This window comes from Dasypus novemcinctus, chromosome 10, assembly GCF_030445035.2.
Source record: "Dasypus novemcinctus isolate mDasNov1 chromosome 10, mDasNov1.1.hap2, whole genome shotgun sequence".
NCBI lineage: Eukaryota > Metazoa > Chordata > Mammalia > Cingulata > Dasypodidae > Dasypus > Dasypus novemcinctus.
The window spans coordinates 85,519,389-85,542,704 of NC_080682.1; the positions used below are offsets into that span (position 1 = coordinate 85,519,389).

Here is a 23,316-nt window from a genome sequence, read left to right on the forward strand (position 1 = left end):
CTGCCTCCGAACCTTCTTACCGGAGTACCTGCCTAGGGGTGGATTTGAGAATTCTCAAAGGCGCGAAGTGGAAGGGAAGTTCCCAAGCAGCGGTGGCCTCTGAAGTCTTGGGAGAGAAAAGAGGAGCCTGGCCTCTGAAGTCTTGGGAGAGAAAAGAGGAGCCGAGTGAAAAGGCCTGCCTCGTGGGGAGGTGGGGGAAGGGGGACAGGATTCTGTCCAGGCTTTGTCTCTTAACTCAATGTCACCTTGGGGGAAATTCTTGCTTCTCTCTGATCCTCAGTTTACCCATCTGTGAAATAAGGTTAAATACCAGACAAGCCGACCCACCATTACCAAAAGCCTGGGCATCCTCAGCTCTGTTGCGGAAGGGGTCCGACACGGATGTTTTAGAGTTGAAGCAGGAAGAAAGTGCTATCTGGAGTGTAGGCCGACGGCATGATGGGGTGGGCTTCTGAGCTCAGTCCTGCGCCCCTTGACAGGGTCAGGCTACCGAGAGATCTCAGGACCTCTTGTAATGGCGTAGGGCGGAGCAACAGCTAGTGTTAGAATCTGCGGGACGTGCCCACTCATCCCGCATCTCCTCAGCCCTCCCAAGGTGAGTTGTAGCTCCGTGGTTGGCGCCGGCTGGCAACCAGGCAGCTGCAGGTTGCGCTGCGGCGACAGCGGGTGAGACTGCGGCCAGCCGGGCCCTCAGAGCATCACGTCATCCTTTCCGCTAGGCGCCCGCCCCTCCCCGACGGCGCCTGCGCAGGCGCAGCGGGAGTGGGGCCCCGCGGTGGGGGTGCTCCTCAGCGCTTTCAGCCCTTCTACTGGCTCGCTCGGGCCACAGCGCTTTCGTCTGGTGGCGGCGGCGGCGGGGAGGGGAACGCGTCCAGGATGTGGCGCGGGGCGGCCGTGTGCCCCCCCGCCCCGTTACGGCAGGCGCGGCGGCCGCGGGGACCCTGCAAGGGCCGGGGGCGGCGGCCCGAGCCGCGGTAGCGGCGGCGGGAGGGGCGGCCTGAGGGCAGGCGGGCTCCCGGGCGCGGGGGCTCCGCGCAGCTCCGCACTGCCCGGCCGGTTTCGGCCCCGGCGCCATGAGCAGCGGCGGCGGCGGAGGGGGCTTGGCGCCCAGTCGCTTCGCCGACTACTTTGTCATCTGCGGGCTGGATACTGAGACTGGGCTGGAGCCGGACGAGCTGTCGGGTGAGTACGCGCAGAGCCTGGGGCCGCTTCTCCGCACCCGCAGCGCTGGAGACCCCCGAAGACCCCCCTCCCCCGCGCTTTGTCCCGGGACTCGGGCGGGGGTCATTCCGAAGGACCCGGGTGGGGAGCAGGGAAAAGGGAGGGACATTGGCCTGAGGGAAGGGAGATGAATGCGGGCCTTGAGCGGGGAGGGAGGGATCCTTTGCGCTGTGGGCTCGTCGTCTGGGACGAGGAAGAGGGGAGGGTTGTGTATTCTCAGTCTGGTGGAGTAACTTAGTGTGAAATAAAGGGAAGCCTGTCCTTGACCACACATTAGGGAGGGGAGAAGGATCCCACGTCCTAGTGAAAGTAAGTTCCACCCGGACTTTAAAACAACAACAAAACGCAGAAAGCTGGGTGAGTTTATCCGGTTTCCTCCCAAAAAACCTGTGATAACAGTTCCTCAAAACCGTTATAATTCAGCCCTGGGCTGGGCCGCCTACAGATTACAGTTCTGGCCATCACAATGGAAAATGAAGTATCAAGTGAACTCGGGCCGCTTCAAGTAGAGTGGGAACTCCCTTGGCGCTAGAAATGGCTGGTATCCGGGGCCCAAGCCTTTTTAATAGTAATTTGTATCCTTTATGAGTCCAGGGCCATTTTGTGAATAAAAGCAGTGTGCTAAGTAATCGGAGCCTAGGTTGTGTCGTGATAATTTCTCAAGTAACAGTTCAAAGAGGGAGTAATGGGGAAGTGAACTCGGTGTCCTGACCAGATTTAGCACGATTTGCAGAAAGGCATCAGCATGGTAAAATCCCTGTGAATTCCACAGCACTGTCATTGGAGTCCTTCAGTCCCACCAGTTTTGAAAAAGTTTTTGTTGAGAGTTGAGGTTTGTTGTGTTATAATTGAAAGTTGCAGCCTTTCTGATTTGATGAGGGAAACTCCTTCCAACTTTTCTGTCAGGATGTGTTCACTGTGAAGTATCTGTCCTAAAAGTGATTATTCTTTTGATTAATTTTGCTTTGCTTTAGAATTGACAGGACATTTTTTTTTTTTTTGGTTACCAGAAAAATTCATTTTTTTAAAAATGAAAAAACAAACTAGGTACGCCCTTCAGATAACAAAAATAGACTGTCTTTTAAATGAGCATGACAAATTGATAATTTAACAATACCAAAAAATTAGTAACCAGTATAGGAAAAAAATCATGAAGCAATAATGTAATTAATACTAGGCCTTCCGTCAATGCAACTTTATTGTTTTGAGTTCACTTTTTAGTTCTTCAAATTCATATAATTCAGATGTTAATTTTTCATCTATGTTTCATATGTATTAAATGCTTGGCTTTGTGATGGAGTTGCTGGAATTCAGTTCAAAGCATTGGCCAAGGTATTAGAACTGAAATGGAACTCAGGAAAATAAGGCTCAAAAAGGATGGTAGGGCCTGTATTTTGCTAGTTAATTTCCTGACTCTTGGTCCACTGCTCTTCTCTGACACTCAACTGCATCTTACTGGTTTTTAGAGAACACTAACATTTTGAGAAAGGGTAAAAATAAAACTGTCTTCCCCAATAAAATAAATTTTAATGTGGTAGAATAAACCAATATTTTTGTGCTATGCTTTTGAGTGTCTGTTTAATTGTATAGACATTTGGCTTTAGAAACTAGAGAATGATTTGCAAATAATAAAGCTTAGGAAGGAAAGTGGAAAGTGTTGGTGAGAGCCTGGATTTGGTGTCAAACAATTTCTCCCTATGATTAACCATCTCTGTGACTGGGGTCAAGTTATATAACTCTGCCAGGGTTCTCATCTATACAATAGAGAATGTAAATAAAGAGCATCTTACCAAGTAAACCCTCAAAAATGTTAATTCTTTTAATGAATATCTTAGTTATCTGGCTTTTAAGCAAGCTTACATTTATCCCTGTGAAAGCATATTGGGAATAAAGGAAGGGAGACAAATGGTATAAACTGTATAAAGATGATATTTTCTCTCTGTTTAATGTAGTTGCAGTAGTAGAATTCCAAGACGATTTATCCAGTAGGTGGCCTTTGTTAAAATAGATTCTGATTGAAGGTTTTTTTTTTTTTCTTTTAAACCTTCATTTCATTTCTCGTGGGTTAGTTGGGAACTATGGACCACCCAGAGTGTATCATTGAGTAAAACAACACAGAATGCAAGTAACTCTATAGGTGTCTGTGCTGAGACTCTCTGAGACTCTCCAGGGTGCATTTTCTCTCTTCAGCCTGCTTTATAGCTTCAAAATTGATGATGTCATAGTAAGCGAAACTACAGGAAATTGTGAATTGCACCTAGGTTCTCCTGGGAGGTACTGAGGAGTCTGCAGTCTCTCGAAGCAAATTAAGTTTTATGCCCCAGATAGCTTCTTTATACTCTTTAAAAGTGAAGTCAGAATGAACAAATCAAAGATGCTTAGTGTTCTTTTGGTTTTGTGGAGAAGGATTAAGATTCATTCTTCCCTGCAAGAGTAAACATAGAATATAGATGCAGATCAGTGGATTTTATAGGAGTCTCTGTCAGCTCTTCCTCTTCCTTGCAGACTCAAGCAGTCATGCAGCTATATCTTGTATAAGGAACTGAGCAAAGTGTGAAAATTGTTAATTTTGTTTTCTTTTCTAGTTAATAGAGAAAGTTCTTTGGGTTGGAAGGAGAGAAAGGTATTCTATTAGCCAAACTCAGGAAATGTTATCAGCGAAGTGAACTGGGTTGTTGGCTTCTTGAACTTGTCAGTTAGATGAACAAATCTGGAAGAATTGCTTCTGACTTAAGTTTTCCATGGCCTATCCTGAGTGAGGAGGCATATGGTGCCAGAGTCCAGTCCCTCTTTCCACAACTTCTGGGTGGGTGTCCTGTACATTTTCATTTTTCTTGTTTCTTCCTATCGCAGAGGTGATACCTCACCATGTGACGGCAGGAAAAGGAATTATTGTAAAGTGGTATTCCTGAGTCTGTTTTCCCTATCTGTGCTTGAAAGTTAAGGTTCCAGAATGTTTATGACGTATTTCTTACCTTCGAGTCTTTAAGTGCTCTGAACTTACCTGTACCCAGTATTGAGATGTAAGTCTCCTAGATTCTTGCATCCATTACTACAACTTTATCCAGGCTCTGGGCAGGGCCCCTTGTCAAGAATTGAAAAGGAGCTGGGGCTGGGGACTTGGATAAATGGGAGACAGTTAAGTGCCCTGTATGTTCTACTTAACAACACTGAGAATACATGGAAATAGCCTCTTAATGTCATCCCTGGGAGAGAGAAAAAAGGCTGACTGTCCAGGGAAATCAGAGGACTGGTCAGGTCCTACTTCTAGAACTTCAAGATCATGGAATGTCAAACGCGAAAGCTCCCTTAGAAATTTTATAACCTTTTGGTTTTATAGATGAAGAAACTGAGACCCTGAGAAAGTTGGAGCACATTTATTTCTGTTGCCACATTTCATTCCTCTGTCTTTTCTTCCACTAATGTGATGCTTTGCATATTTTGGAGTAATATGATGAGTAGGGAGGATGAGTAAGTTATGTGTTTGGATGTGGCAGGAGCAGACGTTATGGTAGTTTTTCCTAGTGCAGGCTTGTTTCAGGTCAAGAAAGAATACTGTGTGATTATCATGAAGGCTATCTTAGTACTTTTAAAAACTATTTTTATATACTTTCACACTTAAAGAAGCACTGATAGGAATAGTGCAAAGAACCTCCCATACACCCTTTTCCTAGATTCACCAGTTGTTAACATTTTGATTTATCATTTATGTGTGTGTACTTTCTCTCTTTCTCTTTCTCCGTACATATATATGTGTATATATCAATAAGCTTTATTGAGATATAATTCAAATGACATACAGTTCACCTATTTAAAGTGTACAATGCAATGGTTTTTAGTATATTCACAGAGTTGTGCAATCATCCCCGTGCTCAATTTTGGAATATATTCTTCACTCCATCCCACCCCAACCCCCAGCCCCAACCCCATACCCCTTAGCAGTTACTCTTCTTTTCCTTCCAGTTCCCCCATCCCAGCATTAAGCAACCACTAATTTCTCTGTTTCTACAGATTTACCTGTTTTGGACATTTTATATAAATGGGTTCATATAATATGTGATTTTTGTGTCTGTCTGTCTGGCTTCTTTTACTTAGTATAATGCTTTCAAGGTTCATCCCTGTTGTACTGTATCAGTACGTCATTTCTTTTTTTTTCCTTCTCTTTTTAAGTTCAGAGCAGTTTTTTGTTTGCATATATTCATCGGTTACATTTATCTAAACTTTTTATTATAGAAAACTTAAAATATATACAGAAATTGAGAAGATAGGATAATGAAGCCTCAAGTGCCCATCATACCAATTTAATAATTATCATTCACTGCCAATTGTGATTCATTCCTATGCAATCCACTCCCTGCCCACCATGGCTTGGATTATTTTGAAGTAAATCTCAGGTATCATTTCATCTGTCAATAATTTCATTATATAGTTCTAAAAGAGAAGAGCTTTTTAAAAACTACAATGCCATTTTCACATCTTAAAGAATACCAGCACTTACTTAATATTATTAAATATTCAGTCAGAGTTTAAATTTCCCCATTTGTGTCCATTTATTTTATGTTTGTTCTAACTAGGATCCAAGTGAAGTTTGTACATTGCATTTGGCAAGTATGTCATTCCTTTCTATTGCTGAATGATATTCCATTATATAAATATACCACATTTTATTTTTTCTATCAATCAGTTGAGGGGACATTTGGACTTTTTCCACCTTTTGGCTATTATGAACCAAAAGGTGTTCAATTTTCATGGGAATGTATGCTTTCATTTCTTTTGGATATATACCTAGGAGTGGAATTGCTGGTAATTCTGTGTTCACCTTTTTGAGGAATTGCCAGACCGTTTTCCAAAGTGAAATATAGTACACCATTCTATATTCCTACCAGCAGTATTTGAGGTTTCCATTTTCTTGATATCCTTGCCAACACTTGTTAGTATCACATCTAGTGGGTGTGAAGTGGCATCTCTTTGTGGTTTTGATTTGCATATCCCTGATAGCCAAGAAGTGTATCTTTTTTAAAAGAGGAAAGGCTATACTCCCAGGGATAAAGTGGCAATAAAAAGTTTGATGCACCACTTTCCAACAGGGAGTCAGTAGGAACTAAACTTGTTTTTTTTTTTTTTTACATTTAGAGTTTTTATTGTATCCATTCCTTTTTCCTTTTTTTTTTCTTTTCTTTTTTTTTAATTTATTTTTTTATTGACTTTGTAATAATATTACATTAAAAATATATATGTGAGGTCCCATTCAACCCCACCCCCCCACCCCACCTCTCCCCCCCCCAGCAACACTCATTCCCATCATCATGACACATCCATTGGATTTGGTAAGTACATCTTTGGGCGCCTCTGCACCTCATAGTCAATGGTCCACATCATGGACCATACTCTCCTCCATTCCATCCAGTGGGCCCTGTGAGGATTTACAATGTCCGGTGATTGCTCTGAAGCACCATCCAGGGCAGCTCCATGTCCCAAAGACGCCTCCACCTCTCATCTCTTCCTGCCTTTCCCCATACCCATCAGCCACCATGTCCACTTTTCCCCATCCAATGCCACCTCTTCTATGTGGACATTGGATTGGTTGTGTCCATTGCACCTCTATGTCAAGAGGAGGCTCAGATTCCACATGGATGCTGGATGCAATCCTCCCACTTTCAGTTGTAATCACTCTAGGCTCCATGGTGTGGTGGTTGTCCTTCTTCAACTCCATCTTAGCTGAGTGTGGTAAGTCCAATAAATCAGATTGTAGGTGCTGGAGTCTGTTGAGGCTCAGGACCTGGCTATCACATTGTCAGTCCAGAGATTCAAATCCCCTAAATATATCTTAAACCCCAACATTAACTGCACCTCCAGCACATTAGCATGAAAGTCTTATGAAGGGAGATCCCATCTGAGTCCAGATTCATCACACATAAACACCCTTTCCAATGAGGGGCCATCTGACCTGGTAGTTAACCCCATCGGCCATGACCATAACTCCCATGGGTCTCTTTAGCCCTCAAAGGAACCAATATCTGGGGGTTGTATCTGCTTTATCTGTCTCTCTGACTCTGCTCAGTTGCGCATGAGGGCAATCCTTCTGCCAGCCTCCAGACTCTTTTTTAGAAACTCGTAGCCATATAAACTCATTTCTCCTTTCCATTTCCCCCTTACTTTAGGTCAAACAGCATTTTAAAGTCATGTTATTTTATGTAGACAGGGATATTCTGCTGATCCGCATTGAACCTTCCATATAAGGTCATTTTCCAGTTGCATCATCAGTTGGTAGTTGATAGTGGTCCCTCGGTGCCAGGGAGGCTCATCCCCGGGTGTCATGTCCCACGCTGGGGGGAAGGCATTGCATTTACATGCTGAGTTTGGCTTCGAGACTGGCCACATTTGAGTAACATGAAGGCTGACAGGAGGAAATTCCCAGGCACAATGCTGCTCTAGGCCTTGTTCTTATTTTAGGCTTATCAGCTCACAAGCATAGTCATTAGCATCAGGGGCTCACTGTTGAACCCTCACTCCCTTCCGGTCCCCGCCGCTGTACCTGGGAGACTGTCACTGCTCCCCTAGGGACCACGACAGAGCACCACTGGCCAGGAACCCAGTACCCCCCCTACTGTGGTTTTTAATTGTTGCCACTATGAGTATATCCAAACATTACCATGCACCCTGGACATATGTTCTGTACAGCTCCCTGTCATAAACTTGTTTTTATTTTCTTCTACCAGTTTGATAGATTCAGGGCAGATTCCGTCATGGTCACTTTATAAAATCCACCCTGAAACCCAGTGGCCTAGCTGCAGCAAGAGTCAGAATCCTGATGGCATAGTTTAGGCATCTGTGGATACTTCTAGAGCAGGTCAGGCCTGCATTAGCAGAGGGAGGTTTCCTAAGTTAGCTCATGTGTTCTTTTTTTTAAGATGGAACAAATAAAAAGTCAGGAGAAAGACCAACACACAGAGAAAACAATTATAGACCCACATAAGGCAGTTTAAAATTCCATGCTAAATTTAGTTAAAAAAGAATGTATATTCTTAGAACTTAAGAGAACTCCATTTTACTCCCTCAGGTAGGGAGGGTCATGTTGAAAGTACGTTGGTTTTACTTTGATGACACTGAAATCCTGAGTCTCAGTGTTTGGTACTTAAACTAAATTCTCTTAGATTCTGCTCAGCAATTTCTTTCTTTCTAGTTTAAAAATAAAGTTTTCTTTGTTTGAGGCCTCCTTTGGTACAACACTACCTGTTTCGAGTCCTATATCTTTTTTTCTTTCTTTTTTTTTTAGGAGGTACCAGGGTTTGAACCCTGGACTTCATACATGGGAAGCAGGCACTCAGTCACTTGAGCTGTATCCACTCCCTTCTATATTTTTTTATAAGCTTGTTTTTTAGCTAACTCTGGTGGGCTTGGCTCACCTCCAAATTCTTGTTGACATCCCCTGGATTAGAATCTCTCTCAAGTGGTTTAGAGGAATTTGGATACACATGAGGGAACCAACATGTTATATATTTTTGTTATATGCTATATGTTTTAGGTATCTGCAGGACATAACAAGGTCCAATGAGAGAGAGAATGCCTTGCCTTTCAGAAGCTGATGACTTATTGTGGACTAAAATCATTGTTAACCATTGAATAGCAGAGCTATGGCCTGGGTTCTCTGATTCAGCCTCTTAACACATCTTGCAATAGAGGAGCTGTGTCATTAGGGCAGCCAGGTCACTCCTTTACTAATTGTAGTAAGGCTGTTTCTTGTTGTTTTGTTGTTTTTTGCTGCTTTCTCCCCTCTTACCAGTTCTGGAAATGTTTTTCTTAGACCAAAAATTACCCAGACTTTGCTTCTAAGCAGCTCTTTTTGGTGTGACTATTTCAGGATGTTATATATATATTTTTACCTGACGTCTCTTTTCTTTGGGGAAAAAAAAAGGTTTACCTCTGTTAACCTTGGAAATTCCTCATTATACCCTGCATTTTGGATCTTTTGTGGTTGTAGTTTGGGGACTGTCTGGGATTTCTGATTTACCCTGTTTTAAAATGAAAGGATATGGGAAGATAGAAGGAAACTTATCCAATTTTTAAAGATAGGAAGATAGAGGAGCAAATGATTTAGAAATAGTAATCATAGGCCACAATTTACAAGACAAATAAATAGACAAACCCAATTTGTAACAAATTACATCCATTTTTTAAATTACTTTGCAGGAATGTCAAGGGACTTGTTCCTTTTCTCAGTTGCATCGTCCTTGATTTCCTTTCCTTGTGTTGTAGATTTAGAATGGCCCCCTAACAATGTTTTAGCCTAATTAGAAAGATAGATATTAATTGTAGGATATATTGTTCCATTGTTGTAGAAAGTCAGATTTTATTTTGGGTAGGTTATGTGTCTCATAAACCTTTTTGTTTGCCCGAGATTATTTATTTGACAGTGACCATTAAAAAAAAATTCTTTATTTTTTCCTGATTATAAAAGCCGTAGGTCATTTAAAAAAGTGAAACATTACAGATCTATAATATATTATAAATTCTAGTCTCAGAGTCAGGTAGGGAAATTTCTTAGCTTTGCTGGAAGACAGTACTTTACATAGAAGGTGCTTGATAAAGGTTATCGTATTAATTATGGACAGAGGTTGCATATTCTGATTTTCAAAAAATTATATGTAACAATGTTTTTTCTAATGTAAGGCATAGCACTTAACTTTTTAGAACTTAATAAACCAAACTCCGCAACTTTTCTGAGTACTGGGTAAGAAGAGAATTTGGGTGACACAGAAGAGAGGAGTAGCAAGAAGTGTAATTGTATTACCATACTCAAAAAAACCAAGAGCCAGACTCAGACTTAAAGCTAAGATGGTGATGTAGAGGTATTTTTGTACTTATGTTAATCAAGGTTTTCCAGAGAAACAAAGCCAAGAGGGTGTGTGTGTATGTGTGTGTGTGTGTGTTTGTGCATAAATAGATTTGTACATGTGACCTTGGAGGCTGGCAAGTCTGAACTCTGTAGGGAAGGCAGCAAATTGGAAATGCTGATAAAGGTGAAGATCTGAATTCCCTGGGATAAGCCGGATGGCTAGAAATTCCAACAGGAACTCACAATGCCTTTTTTTTTTTTTTTTAATGAATTGAGTTTTAATTTATTTAATCAGTTTGGTTGATCCAGGGTCACAATCTTTTGTTGGGATAAATATCCTTTGGAAATACTATAAATGATCACCTGTTACACATCCAGTTTTGCTGAACTCATAAATTGTGTATGTCCAAATAGTGTTAAGTCCATTTGCTAAATAATTATCTAATAATCTTTTCCCCATATTTTCTCACAACTTCTGTAAGAAGCATACTTTCCTTTTCTGTGTGTGGAAAGTGGTATGGTAGTTTTTTCTACTAGAAGAATATTTAGTGTTTTGTGGAGGGTTTGTGTTTTGCTGATCTAGCTCTGTTGGAGGCTGCTTGACTCAGTTGGTTTGTGTGTGGTACTAATAAGGCCAAGGCCATTGAATTAGTGTCTATTAGGACCAGTTAGCTTTGTTCTGCTCACTTTTGTGCTAGTCTCAGCTGGCTTGTCAGTTCACTGGTACTCTGTGAGTCATGGGGTACACAGGCCAGAAAGAGAGGCTAGATTAGTACACCATCCCTGTTATTAATAGACGATGATTAAATTAATAGCCATTTTTTATTGAATACAGTTCAGTTCTAGATATTAGATTGCATTTTCCTTATTTTATAGATTAGGAAACAAAAGTGCAGAGAATTTAAATGATGTGCCCAAGATCACACAGCAAGAATTGAAAGCTTGTTCTCCCTGTGCCTGAAGTCCTCTCCCACATATCTTTCTGTTATTGAAAGACTAATTTAGTAATGGAGCACTTGTTTAAAAAGATATATGAGATACAGCCCCTGAGCTCATAGTATTTTGAGGAGTCGGACATATAGCAATGATTGCAATAAATGTGATGACATGATGGAGATTATGTTTGTAATTGAGAGCTACTGTCTTACAGGCAGTTATTGTCTAGAGGACCTCAAAGTTAGATTTCTATATTTGTCTTACATTCACTTATTCAGCTATTATTTTTTTAATTCTACTTAATTGCCAATTACTATTTTAGGTACTTGGGACATATAAATGAATGTGATTGCCTTTGTGGATCTTCCATTTTAGTGGAGGGAGAACATTAAGCAATAAATATAATTAAAAAGTATCTTACATAGTATATTGGGAGATGAAAAAGGTCATGGAAAAAGTATAGTGTGATAAATGGGATCTGGAATGATAGGGCAGGGTGGAGGTGGATGTTGCACTTTTAAATAGGACTGTCAGGGTAGGCCTCATTGAGAAGGTGACATTTGGGGTAAGAATTTTAAGGCGTTAAGGGAGTGAGCCGTGTGTATATATATAGAGAGAAAATATTTCAGGCAGAGGAAGTAGGCAGTGCAAAGGCCTTAAACTTGATTGCTTTATTAGAGGAACTCAGTGAGGCTAATGAGGGTAGGAAATAGTAGAAGATGATACAGAAGAGGTAAGGAGAGAGGATGTGAGGGAAAGATAATGTTGGGCCTTATAGGCCAGTGGTATTTTCTCTCTTTAAAAATTAAACTCTGAGTTATAAAATGCATATGTCTTATAGGGAACTTAGAAATTATAGAAAGGTATAGATATAAGTCACTTGTAATTCCTCTTTATTGCTCTTTCACCATTTTGATGTCTTTATGTAGTTCCTTCCAGTGTCAACATTTTTTTGTTAAAAAACAAAAACAAAAACAAAAACAAAAAACATTTTTTTGTTGTGGTGTTAACTTAAACACAGTAAAATGTACTAATCCTAAGTGTATAGTTTGATTAATTTTTATATGTGTATATATGTGTGTAATTATCACACAAACTATTTCTGCCCAATTTTTACTACGTGTGGGTGTATCTGTATGTATTTTTATATTTTGTGATAATGTGAAATGTAAGTAAAATTTTGTGTCCTGATTTTTTTCACTTAATGTTCCAACTCTCATGAATATTTCTCAGTATCATGAAATATTCTCAAAATTCCATTGATCTTAAATCTGTTTGCTAAATATAAGGAAGAGAAACCCACTTAAGGTGAAGTAAAAAGTAGGTATCTAAAAGAATATATATAGTAATATATTATGTATTTACATATAATCTAAAAGAATATCCCACATCAGTGTGAAGATTTCTGATGGGCATTTTTTCAACATTTTCTATTTTTAAATATCCTTGTACATACATTTTTGCACATATGTGGGAGTCTTTCCGTATGATTAATTGTTGAATCTGGACTTTGTTGAGTCAAGGAATGTACATTTTAAGTTTTAGTAGATATTGCCAAATTGCCTTCCTCAAAGTTGCACTAATTTGGACTCCCACTATCACTGTATAAGATTTCGTTTCTCTGCATCTGTAATAAAATGTGACTGTTCATTCCAAGGACAGATACCAGCCATTATATATCCTGTCATAACCTACAGAATGGAGTGGGAGAGAGTGTAAACTACAATGTAAACTATAATCTATGCTGTGTGGCAATGCTCCAAAATGTGTTCATCAATTTCAATGAATGTACCACCCTAATGAAAGAGGGTGTTAATATGGGGAAAAGTGGGAGGTGTGGGAAGGGGGCAAATGGGAATCCCTTATATTTTTTTATGTAACATTTTATGTAATCTAAGTATCTTTTAAAAATAAATAAAAAGTGACTGCTTTTCTAAATTGTTTCCAGTTGCTAGAAAAAATATCTTGTTTTAATTTGAATTTAGTTATTAGTGAAGTTGAGCATCTTTTCATATATTTCATGTACATTTGTATATTTCTTCTATGAATTAACAATTTAGATCCTTTGTTCATTTTTCTATTGTATTATTTATCTTTTTCTCATTGATTTGTGGAAGCTTTTTGTCTGTAAGGAATATTTTGTCATATATATTCCAAATATATATGTATATATTAAAAAGATTGTCAGGAAATACATCAAAACTTCATAAATACTTGCAGTGAAAAAACTATATGCACACATAGTATATATTTATAAAACTGGGGTCATAAGATATAGTTTGTTTCCTGCCTTTTTAATTTACTGTTATATGTTAATGATTCCCCCCGTGTTATTAAATATATCTTGGATAGTTTCTCATATCATTAAGCTTTCTTTACAAACATGATTTTAATTGTTGTTTATTTCCCAAATATGGGTAAACTATAAATTACTTAATGATTATTGGGCATTTAGGTGGTTTATACTTTTTTTTCTTAATAGAGTAGTTGTAGGTTTACAGAAAAATCATGTAGAAAGTACAGCGTTCACACATACTTCCAACTCACAGTTTTCCCTAGTAATAAAATTTTGTATTAGTGTAATACCTTTGCTGCAATTGATGAAACATTATATTATAACTATAATAATAACTATATAGCCCGTAGTTTACATTAGTGTTCACTCTTTGTATTGTAGGTTTATACTTCCTTATTATAACTAATTTTGCAATGAATATGCTTTATATAAACCTTTGAATGTGTTGCTTTAGTATAAATATCTATAACTCAGTCAAGTTAAATAAACCTTTGAAAATACTTCATACGTAATGACAAATTTCTTAGAAATGCTATACCAATTTACACTTACCCCTAACTTACAGTCTTTATGGTTTAAAGAAAAATTGTGAATAAATACACAACAAAATTTACCATTTTAACCATTTTAAAGCGTACAGTTCAGTGGCATTTAGTGCATGCACAGCGTTGTGCAACCATCACAACTCTCTCGTTCTAGAATATTTTTATCACTCCAAAAGGAAATGTCCTTTCCATTTGTTCTGGTTTGCTAAGTTGCTCAAAGCAGATACCATGAAATATTTTGGCTTTTACAATGAGAATTTATTAGCTTACAGGCTTACAATTCTGAGGCCATGCGTGTCCAAGTCAAGACATCATCAAGATGATACGTTCTTCCTGAAGGCCAATTGTGATCCTGGACTTCTCTGTCATGTGGCAAGGAACATGGTGGCATCTGCTGGTCTCTCCCTTCTTTTCTCTGTTTCTTTGCTTCTATCTTCTTGCTTCTGTGACTCTCCTTTTCCTCTGAATTTCATCCTCTTGTAAAGGTCTCCAGTAAAAGGGTTAAGATCTACCCTGAATGAAGTGGGACACGTCTCAAGACCCTAAATCACCAAGAGATCCTACGTAACAATTGGTCCACACCCACAAGAATGGATTAACTTTAAAAACATAATTTTTTTGGGTCCAGCAGTTTCATATCATTACACTATTAAACAGCCACTCCCAATTCTCCCTTTCCCCTGGCCCCAAAAACCACTAATCTGCTTTTTGTCTCTATGAATTTGTCTATTTTGATATTTCATATAAATTGCATCATATATTATGTGGCCTTTTATATCTGGTTTCTTTCACTTAGCATATTGTTTTCAAGGTTCATCTGTGTTGTACCATGTATCAGAATGTCAATCCTGATACCACATTTTGTTTGTCCATTAGTTGAAAGACATTGGGTTTGTTCTACCTTTTGGCTGTTGTAAATAGAGCTACTGTGAACATTTGTGTACCAGTTTTTGTTTGAACACCTGTTTTCAGTTCTTTTGGATATACACCCATGTAATATATCTTTTAGATATATACCCAATGAAATTGCTAGGTCATGTGGAAACGCTTATGTTTAACTTATCGAGGAACTGCCAACTGTTTTTCACAATGGCTGCATTATTTTTACATCCCTGCTAGCAGTAAATGAGGGTTTCACTTTTTCCACATCCTTACCAACACTCCTTATTTCCCATTTTTTGGATTTTATTATGCTTTAATCTGTATTTCTTTGACTATTGCTAAGGAAGATTTTTTTAAAAAGTTATTTATTAACCCTTTCTATTTGTATTGTGAATTGTCTCTTAATGCCTGTTATAATTCCTGTTATTGTTCATTTGGATTTTTGGAATTGGGGTATTTTTGAAGGGTAATCATGGATTTTTTTTTTTTTGCTTAGAAAACCTGGTGAGTTTGCTACAGAGTCGGGGGGAAATGTGGTTTGGCAGGTATATTCATTTCCTATAGCTGCTGGAATAAATCCCCACAAACCAAGTGGCTTTAAACAACAGAAATTTATTCTTCCATAATTCTGGAGGCTAGAAGTCCAAAATCAAGGTGTTAACAGGGCTGTACTCATTCTGGAGGCTCTAGGGGAGAATCGTTCTTTGCTTCTTCCAGCTTCTGGTGGCTCTTGGCATTCTTTGGCTTCCTTGGCTTGTGGCCACATCTCTCCAGTCTTTTTCTTCCTCTCTTGTATATGTGCCCTCTCTTTCTACTTTATAAGGATACTTGTCACTGGATTTAGGGCTCACCCAGATAATGCTGGATGATCTCTTCATTTCAAGATCCTTAATTATATCTGCAAAGATCCTTTGTCCAAATAAGGTACATTCACAGGTTCTAGGGATTAGAGTGATTAGTCAGGGTTCTCTAGGGAAACAAAATTGACAGGACCCATATCTGCAAATATTACAAGATTTTATAAAATTGTCTCATGTGACTGTGGGGATGCATAAGTCCAAATTCTGCAGGGCAGGCTGTAAGCTATGAACTCCAATGAAGGTTTTCATTGAATTCCCAAGGAGAAGCTGGCTGGCTGAAGTAGAGATGAAATAATCACTTCTTCTTTTAAAACCTTCACCTGTTTGGATGAGATGTCTCTCATTGTTGAAGGCGGTCTCCTCAGTTGATTGTGGATGTGATCAGCCATATATGCAGTCAACTTAATAATGATTTAAGTCCATGAAATGTCCTCACAGTAACAGTTAGACCAGTGGTTGCTTAACCAAACAACTGGGCACCATTACCTGGCCAAGTTGACATACAAACCTAACCATCACATAGGACGTGGTTATATCTTTTGGGGGACCACCATATGACCCACCACAGGAAGTCTAAAGTATAGGTCTTGAATTTCTTCATTTGTGAACAAGAAATAGAGAGGAGTAAAAGGGAGAGGAGCAGGAAGAACGGTTAAGGGGAAAGGAGATTAATACCACCAGTGCTCTGTACTAGTTTACACTTTTCATTTAGAGATGTCATAGGATTTTAGTGTAAAAATGATTTTGGTTTACTTTATTTGACAGAAGCTGTGTAACTCAGACAAAAATCAAACTTCTGCAAAGGTAGAACATTCTTATCTATAATAAAATATTTCTTAAGTAGCACAGCAGTGAAGGAACTAGTCAGATACTGTTGTCATTATCATCAATAATCATCATCATCCCTAGGCTGCCTTGTATTTATATTGTATTTTTAAAAAAGATTTATTTATTTCCCCCCTTACCCTCCTCCCACCCTGCTGTTTTTGCTTTCTGTGTTGTCTTCTCTTCTCATTTTCTCTCCTCTAGGATTCACAGGGATTCGATCCTGGAGACCTCTGATGTGGAGAGAGGTTCCCTGTCAATTGCGCCACCCCAGTTCCTGGTTTTGGTTGCACTGCACCTTGACTCTTCTTTTTTAAGATTAAAAAAAAATATTTCTCTCCACGCAACGCCCCCCCAGTTGTCTACTCTCTGTGTCCATTCACTGCCTGTTCTTCTGTGTCTTCTTGTATTTTTGTCAGCAGCACAGGGAATCTGTATCTCTTTTTTTGTTGCGTATCTTGTTGTGTCAGCTCTCCGTGTGTGCAGCACCATTCCTGGGCAGGCTGCACTTTTTTCGCACTGGGTGGCCCTCCTTACGGGGTGCACTCCTTGCACGTGGGGCTCCCCTACACACGCGTGGAACACCCCTGAGTGGCATGGCACTCCTTGTGCGCATCAGCAGTCCTTGTGGGCCAGCTCATCACATGGGTCAGGAGGCCCTGGGTTTGAACCCTGGACCTCCCATGTGGTAGGTGTATGCTCTGTCCATTTTTGCCAAATCTGCTTCTCGCCCTTGACTCTCTTTTGATACTTCATCATCTTGCTGTGTGACTCACTTGTGCAGGCATTGGCTCACCATGCATGCATTTGCACGGGCACTGGCTTACCACACAGGCATTCACACGGGCACTGGCTCACCACACGAGCACTTGCGCGGGCACTGGCTCACCATGTGGGCACGCTTTCTCTTCTTCTTTTTCACCAGGAGAACCCAGGGATCGAACCTGGGTCCTTCCATATGGTAGGCGGGAGCTCTATCACTTGAGCCACATCCGCTTCCCTTTTTAGATTGTATTTTAAAGTAGGCAGTCCACAAACCCAAATAGACCCATACCACACCATGGTACAATTCAAACTATCGAATACCAAATGTAAAAAGGATTCTGAAAGCTGTAAGAGAGAAGCAATATTTCATATACAAGGGGGCCTCCATAAGATAAAGTGCCAATTTCTCATCGGAACCATGCAGGCAAGAAGACAGTGGATGACATATTTAAAGTGCTGAAAGCAAAATATTGCCAACCAAGAATTCTGTATCTTAAAAATGACAAAATGAGGGAGAAAAGAAAATATTCCCAGATAAACAAGTTGAAGGACTTTGTCACTGTTAGTCTGGCCCTCCAAGAAATGCTAAAGGGAATTCTACAGGTTGAAAGGAAAGGGCCATAGGCACTTGACTGGAACCACATGAAGAAATAAAAGAGCTCTGGCAAAGATAATGGCATGGGTCAAAAAACAGCAACAACTTAGTAATATATTTTTTATTTGTAAATCCATTTTACTTCCTACAGGTTCTAAAAGACAAATGCATAAAATGTAATGATACATCAATGGTTTTGGACTCACACGATAATAGAGAAAGTGTAGATGGGAGTTGTCGTGCTTTGAAACTGTATCTACCCCAGAAAATCATGCTCTTAAAGCTAATCAAAGGGAAATGGCTGTGGCTCAAGCAGTTGAGCTCCCATTTATCATACTGAAAACCTGGGTTTGGTCCCTGGGACCTCCTGGTAAAAAAAAAGAAAAAAGGTGTCCCAGACCTACTCAGAGGTGCAGGTCCCCCGCACAGGGAAGCGACACACCAAAAAGACGATACAAACAGAAGAAAAAAAAGCTAATCAAATACTGTGGGTGTAAATCTATTGTAAGTAAGACCTTTTGAATAGGTTATTTGAGTTCAGGTGTGGCCCAGGATAGGTCCTAATCCTCTTACTGGAGTCCTTTATTAAAAGGATGAATACAGAGAGAAAGCCACAGAAGCAAGAAGTTGAAAACAGTGAACCAGGAGACACCACCATGTGCCTTGCCATGTGGCAGAGAAGTTGAGAATTGACAGTAGCCAGTCTTTGGGATGAAAGCGTTGCCATGATGATGCCTTGATTTGAATGTTTTTCTCAGCCTCAAAACTGTAAGCTTGTAAGCTAATACATTCCCATTGTTAAGAGCCACCAATTTTATCGTATCTGCTTTAAGCAGCTTAGCAAATTAAAACAGAAGGGATCTGAGAAACTTGTCCAATATGTAATTTGTGTCATGAACTACATAAAGGTGGGGATATTGGAGGACTATAGGAACATAGTGTATGTGTGCTCTTGAAGTTGTTGATATCAAAGCCCCATGGTAACCCCAAAGAAAATAGAAGAGAATATGCAAATGCATAGAGACAGAAAGTGGAGTGCAGGTTACTAGGGGTGGGGTGCAGGGGCAAAGGGGACTTAATGCAAAATGAGTATACGGTTTCTGTTTGGGGTGAAAGGAAAGTTCTAGTAGTGGATGGTGGTAAGGGTACTGCAACAATGTGAATGTGATTAATCTTACTGAATGGTATGCTTGCGGGGGTGTTGGGATGGGAAGATTTATGTTGTATATATGTATCTACAATTGAAAGAAAGACAGAGAAAGAATTAAATGCAATACATAATACTGGATGGGATCTAAGAAAGGAGAAAAAAGGCTCAAAAGGATGTTATTGGGACGAGAAAAAAGTGGAAAACAGGATGTAAGCTTTATATGTGTTTTTTGAGCTTGATAACTCCAATTAAGGATATTATATAAGTGAACATCCTTGTTTGTAGGAAATGTACATGAAAGTGTTATGTATTCAAGGGATATAATGTGTGCAACCTGTTCTCAAATGTTCAGAAGATGAATGGATGGGTGGGTGGGTGGATGGGTGGATAGAATGATATTGCAAAGTATCAAAGTGTTGAAGTTGGTGGATATGGGTACCTGTGGGTGGGGATGGGAGTATGTTGGACTTCTCTCTGTGAGGTTTGTCCAAGTTTATGCATCTGATTAGTGGCAGAGCTGAGGCTTGAATTTGGGATCCAGTTTTCCATGATATAATGTACAAACTGAGAAAACTGTTTAAAAATAAAGATTTGTGATTTTTTTCCTAATGATAAGATTCCTTCCTGGAATAGTAAAGGAGAGTAGAATCAAAAGATTATGTCTGTAACTTGGGTTTCAAACCCAGATCCTCCATTTACTATTTGTGTGAACTCGAGCAGTCTACTTCTCTGTGTTTCAGTTTCTTCATCTTTCAAATGGAAATGTAAATAGAAGCTGTCATAGGGTTGTTGTAAGGATTAAATGGGTTAATACATTAAATGTCTTGGAACAGTGCCTGGCACATGATGAGTACCCATAAAATAATCGCTCTTGCTAACATTTCTATTCTTTCCATTACTTAATTTTTTATGTAATTTTGACATTGATGGGAAGTGGTGATAAAGTAATATTACTACATATGCTATGTTATTTGAGTCTGTTAGCAACCATCAGAGGAAAATGCTATTATTATTCCCATTTTGTAGATGAGGAGACTCAAGTACAACATGGTTGAATAACTTGCCTAAGGTTACACAGCTAGTATCTGGAAAGGCTGGGATTCAAATTCTGATCTGTGAGAATCCAGAGTTTCTCTTTTCTTTAAAAAAAAAAAAAAAAGTTAATTGAAACAAATATACATACAGTAAAATGTACATATAAAAGCGTACCCTGTGGTATATTTTCACAAACTGAGCAATTCATGTTGCCAGACCCTGTAATCGTGTTTTCTAAAGCAGCTGCATCATTTTGCATTTCCAAGATCGTATGAGTTTAAATGGTATTAGATTACACTTAGAGTACTGATTTCAGTTCTGGGAACGAGAGTAATGAGGGAACTGAAAACCATGTCATATGAACTACATTCGAAGGAGTAGATTTTGTGTTAGGGCTGGTATATGGCTCTGAAGATAGCTCTCTCAAAAGAGTACCACAGGAACTTCGGGGAAATGGCAAGATTGTTGGATATGTGAATTTTGATAATGCGCACTTGAATAAATATATGTTGACCAACCTGGCAAGACCAGTATGAAAGTCATTTCAGGCAGAGAATAGCATGTGCATAAGAGTGAAGGCATGATAAAGCTCTATTTGGTATATTGCTGTATTGGGGGAGCTACAAGTGAGTCAGTGCAAATAATGTATAAAGAGGTAGGGAAAGAGTGGTGAGAGATGAGACTGGGGAAGTTGGTAGGTGCTATATATGCAGGTAGAGAAACTAGAGCCCAGGAGGATAAAAGTGACTTGTCCAGAGTGTAAGGCTAGATTGTACTGAACCAGGCCTAGAACCCAGGCTTTCTCACTTTCCTTCAAGAGCTCTCTCCTTCTCCTCTTCTTTCAAGTATGTTTTTGTAGGTTTATTTTTAAATGGTCATGGAGTACTCTTGGTTTAGGAAAAGATTCTAAATAACAGTCACACAGGATTCTCTCAACATTCTTTACCAAGCTAAAGCACATCAGAAAAGCTGTGACCTGTAGCAGTGTACTTTTAGGGGTTGGGGGTATTAACATTCCTAGTTATCAGTGCTAGATACACAGTTTTTACTTTTAGAGATAGGCAGCAGCACCTGTATTCCAGGTCATGGTAGAATCGAGAACTCTTTCTACTTTACCATGCTATTTGCTTAAAAGAGGATACTTATTTTGCTTAGTTCAACTGATAAATGATAGGATGATCAGTTGCAACTGTACTGATCTAGCAGATAACAGCTGTGCCAAGTAGATGAAAGGTTTATCATGACCTTTGGCAACTTTCCTTGTGATTTTGACTGATGTGCTTGTAGCATATTGCTCCACTGCAGGCAGGGTTGGATTTCAGAGCATGGAAAGTAGGTTCCTGTAGCCTCTTTGCTTGTTCTTTAGTCAAAACGCTGTCCTGGGTTGATATCCATCTTCTATGCCATATGTTTATAACCAATGTTAAAATTGGTTGGCACCTATACTGCACTGATAGTTAAATATTTTGAAAATCTAACCTGGCTCTATCCATCTCTTTTCCCTGATTCTTATACCAGGGGACCTAGTTTCTATGATTTGGCTGTGGTTTATTTATACACAAAAAATGTCTTGCCTTTTTTAGTCTTCATGCCCTTAAAAAACTTTATAGGAAACATAAAATTCCAGGAAGCATATGTTTTTTCACTATTAAGTACTGTTATATTTCCTTTAGGTCCATTCAGAGATTTAAAAGCTACATTTAAACAATGATGGGACAAGGAAATTTGAACACTGACTAGAAGTTTCACATTAAGGATTTTTTTCTAGGTGTATTTTTCTTTGGTAATATTGTGGTTATAGTATAAAAAAAAGACCTTACCTTTTAGAAATATGTTGAAATATTATAGATAAAATGATATGTTTGGATTTGCTTTAAAATAAACTTGGATGGGAATATACAGATGAAGCAAGACTGGACACAACTTAGTAATTTTCAAAGCTGAGTGATGGGTATATAACAATTCATTGTACTTTCCATAGTAAATAGTTAGAAAAAGCTATTTTCTAAAACCTCTGAATTTATAAAATTACAATTGGATTTTTAAAATTCTTGATTAAAGACATTTTTGGCAATAATAATTTCTGATTGTTTTGAAATCATTAGAAGTACAACATGAGGTTAATATAATTCCAATTAATGCAAAGAAATTTGATCTTTTAATTTTTGTAATATATATATATGTATTTTCAGTATAGCTTTTGAAATATCAAAAATGATGCCCCTGTCATTACTGAATCCTTTATAATCCTCTAGTTGGAAGCCATTGACTCTAAAAATTAAATATTTTTAGTTTTCTTTCTTTTCTTATGTGTGTTTCAATGTATCCATATGTTTGCTTTAGTGGTTAAATTGTTTTCTCTAGCCTTAATGTGTAATAGTTAGCCAAACTATTCTCTTGTCATTAGGCATTTGCTTTTCTTTTTCTTGCAGTCATAAATATGTATATATGAGAAATTACTTATTTTGGGGTGGTACTATTTTAGTGGCTATACTTTTTTTATGCTTTTGGGAGTGCTATTTTAGTGTGTTTAGTAAATCAAAGATAATGAATTTTTTTTTTTTTTACTGCTTTATAATATCATGCCGATTGGTTGAGCTTTAATCAAAGGTATCATTTTGTGATTTGGGACTTTTTCAATGTTTAATTCTCTGTCTCCTGTACCAAGGTTTTAAGGCATTTTATCAGTCTCTGGAAAGAATAGCAAATGTAGTTCTATTCAAGAGACGTTAACATTCAATAGAAATGGAGGTGGAAAGATTGAAATGAATTAGATGTAAATCTTGCCTTCAATGAAGTCACAGTTCGGTAAGATATTACCATTTAACTCCATTACAGAATACATGATTCTAGATAGGGAGAGCAATCACGTATGTTAGCAATAGTTAGGGAAGGCTGCGCAATAAAAGTGGCATTTGAATAAGACCTTGACCAGGATAATGTGACCAGGTAGAAGTGGGGTGAGCCATGGGGCATGTGTAGGCAATGGCGAGTCATCCTGTTTGGCTAGAACATATGATATTTAGAGGATAGTAATGGGAGCTAGGGTTAAAGAGGTAGCTGGAGGGACAAATGAAAACAAACAAGGATGTACCAAGATACACTGAAAAAAGAATAGTGGGGAAAAAAAGAGAGATAATGGTATTTGGCTGTAATAGCTTGAAGATTATCAGCTGCCTCTATTACCTCTATAAATAACTGAATTACCAGAGAATTACTGTACTGTTAATTATTCTGCTAGGTCCCCAGTTTAGCATTTAGCAGACCTAATGATTTTCCTTAAAAGGAGGAGCAGTTTTTGTAGGGTTGCTATTTAAATGGAGCTGATTAATTTTCAGAATCTGAACAGACAAGAGAGCATGAGAGATGT

General features: G+C 38.9%; 1 protein-coding gene across 3 annotated transcripts in view; it reads left to right on the forward strand.

Moving 5' to 3' along the window:
* Positions 1 to 836: 836 nt before the first annotated feature.
* The window catches only part of DENND5A (DENN domain containing 5A), a 115,020-nt gene continuing 92,540 nt past the window's right edge, over positions 837 to 23,316 (forward strand). The window contains exon 1 of one of the 3 annotated variants that reach the window (XM_004470256.5): positions 837 to 1,182. In XM_004470256.5, coding sequence (XP_004470313.1) covers positions 1,074 to 1,182 — 109 coding nt within the window. In that variant the 5' untranslated portion in view covers positions 837 to 1,073. Of the gene's footprint in view, positions 1,183 to 1,343; positions 1,579 to 23,316 lie in introns of those variants that run through there. The other 2 variants (XM_004470253.4, XM_071218216.1) reach the window with 2 other exon arrangements.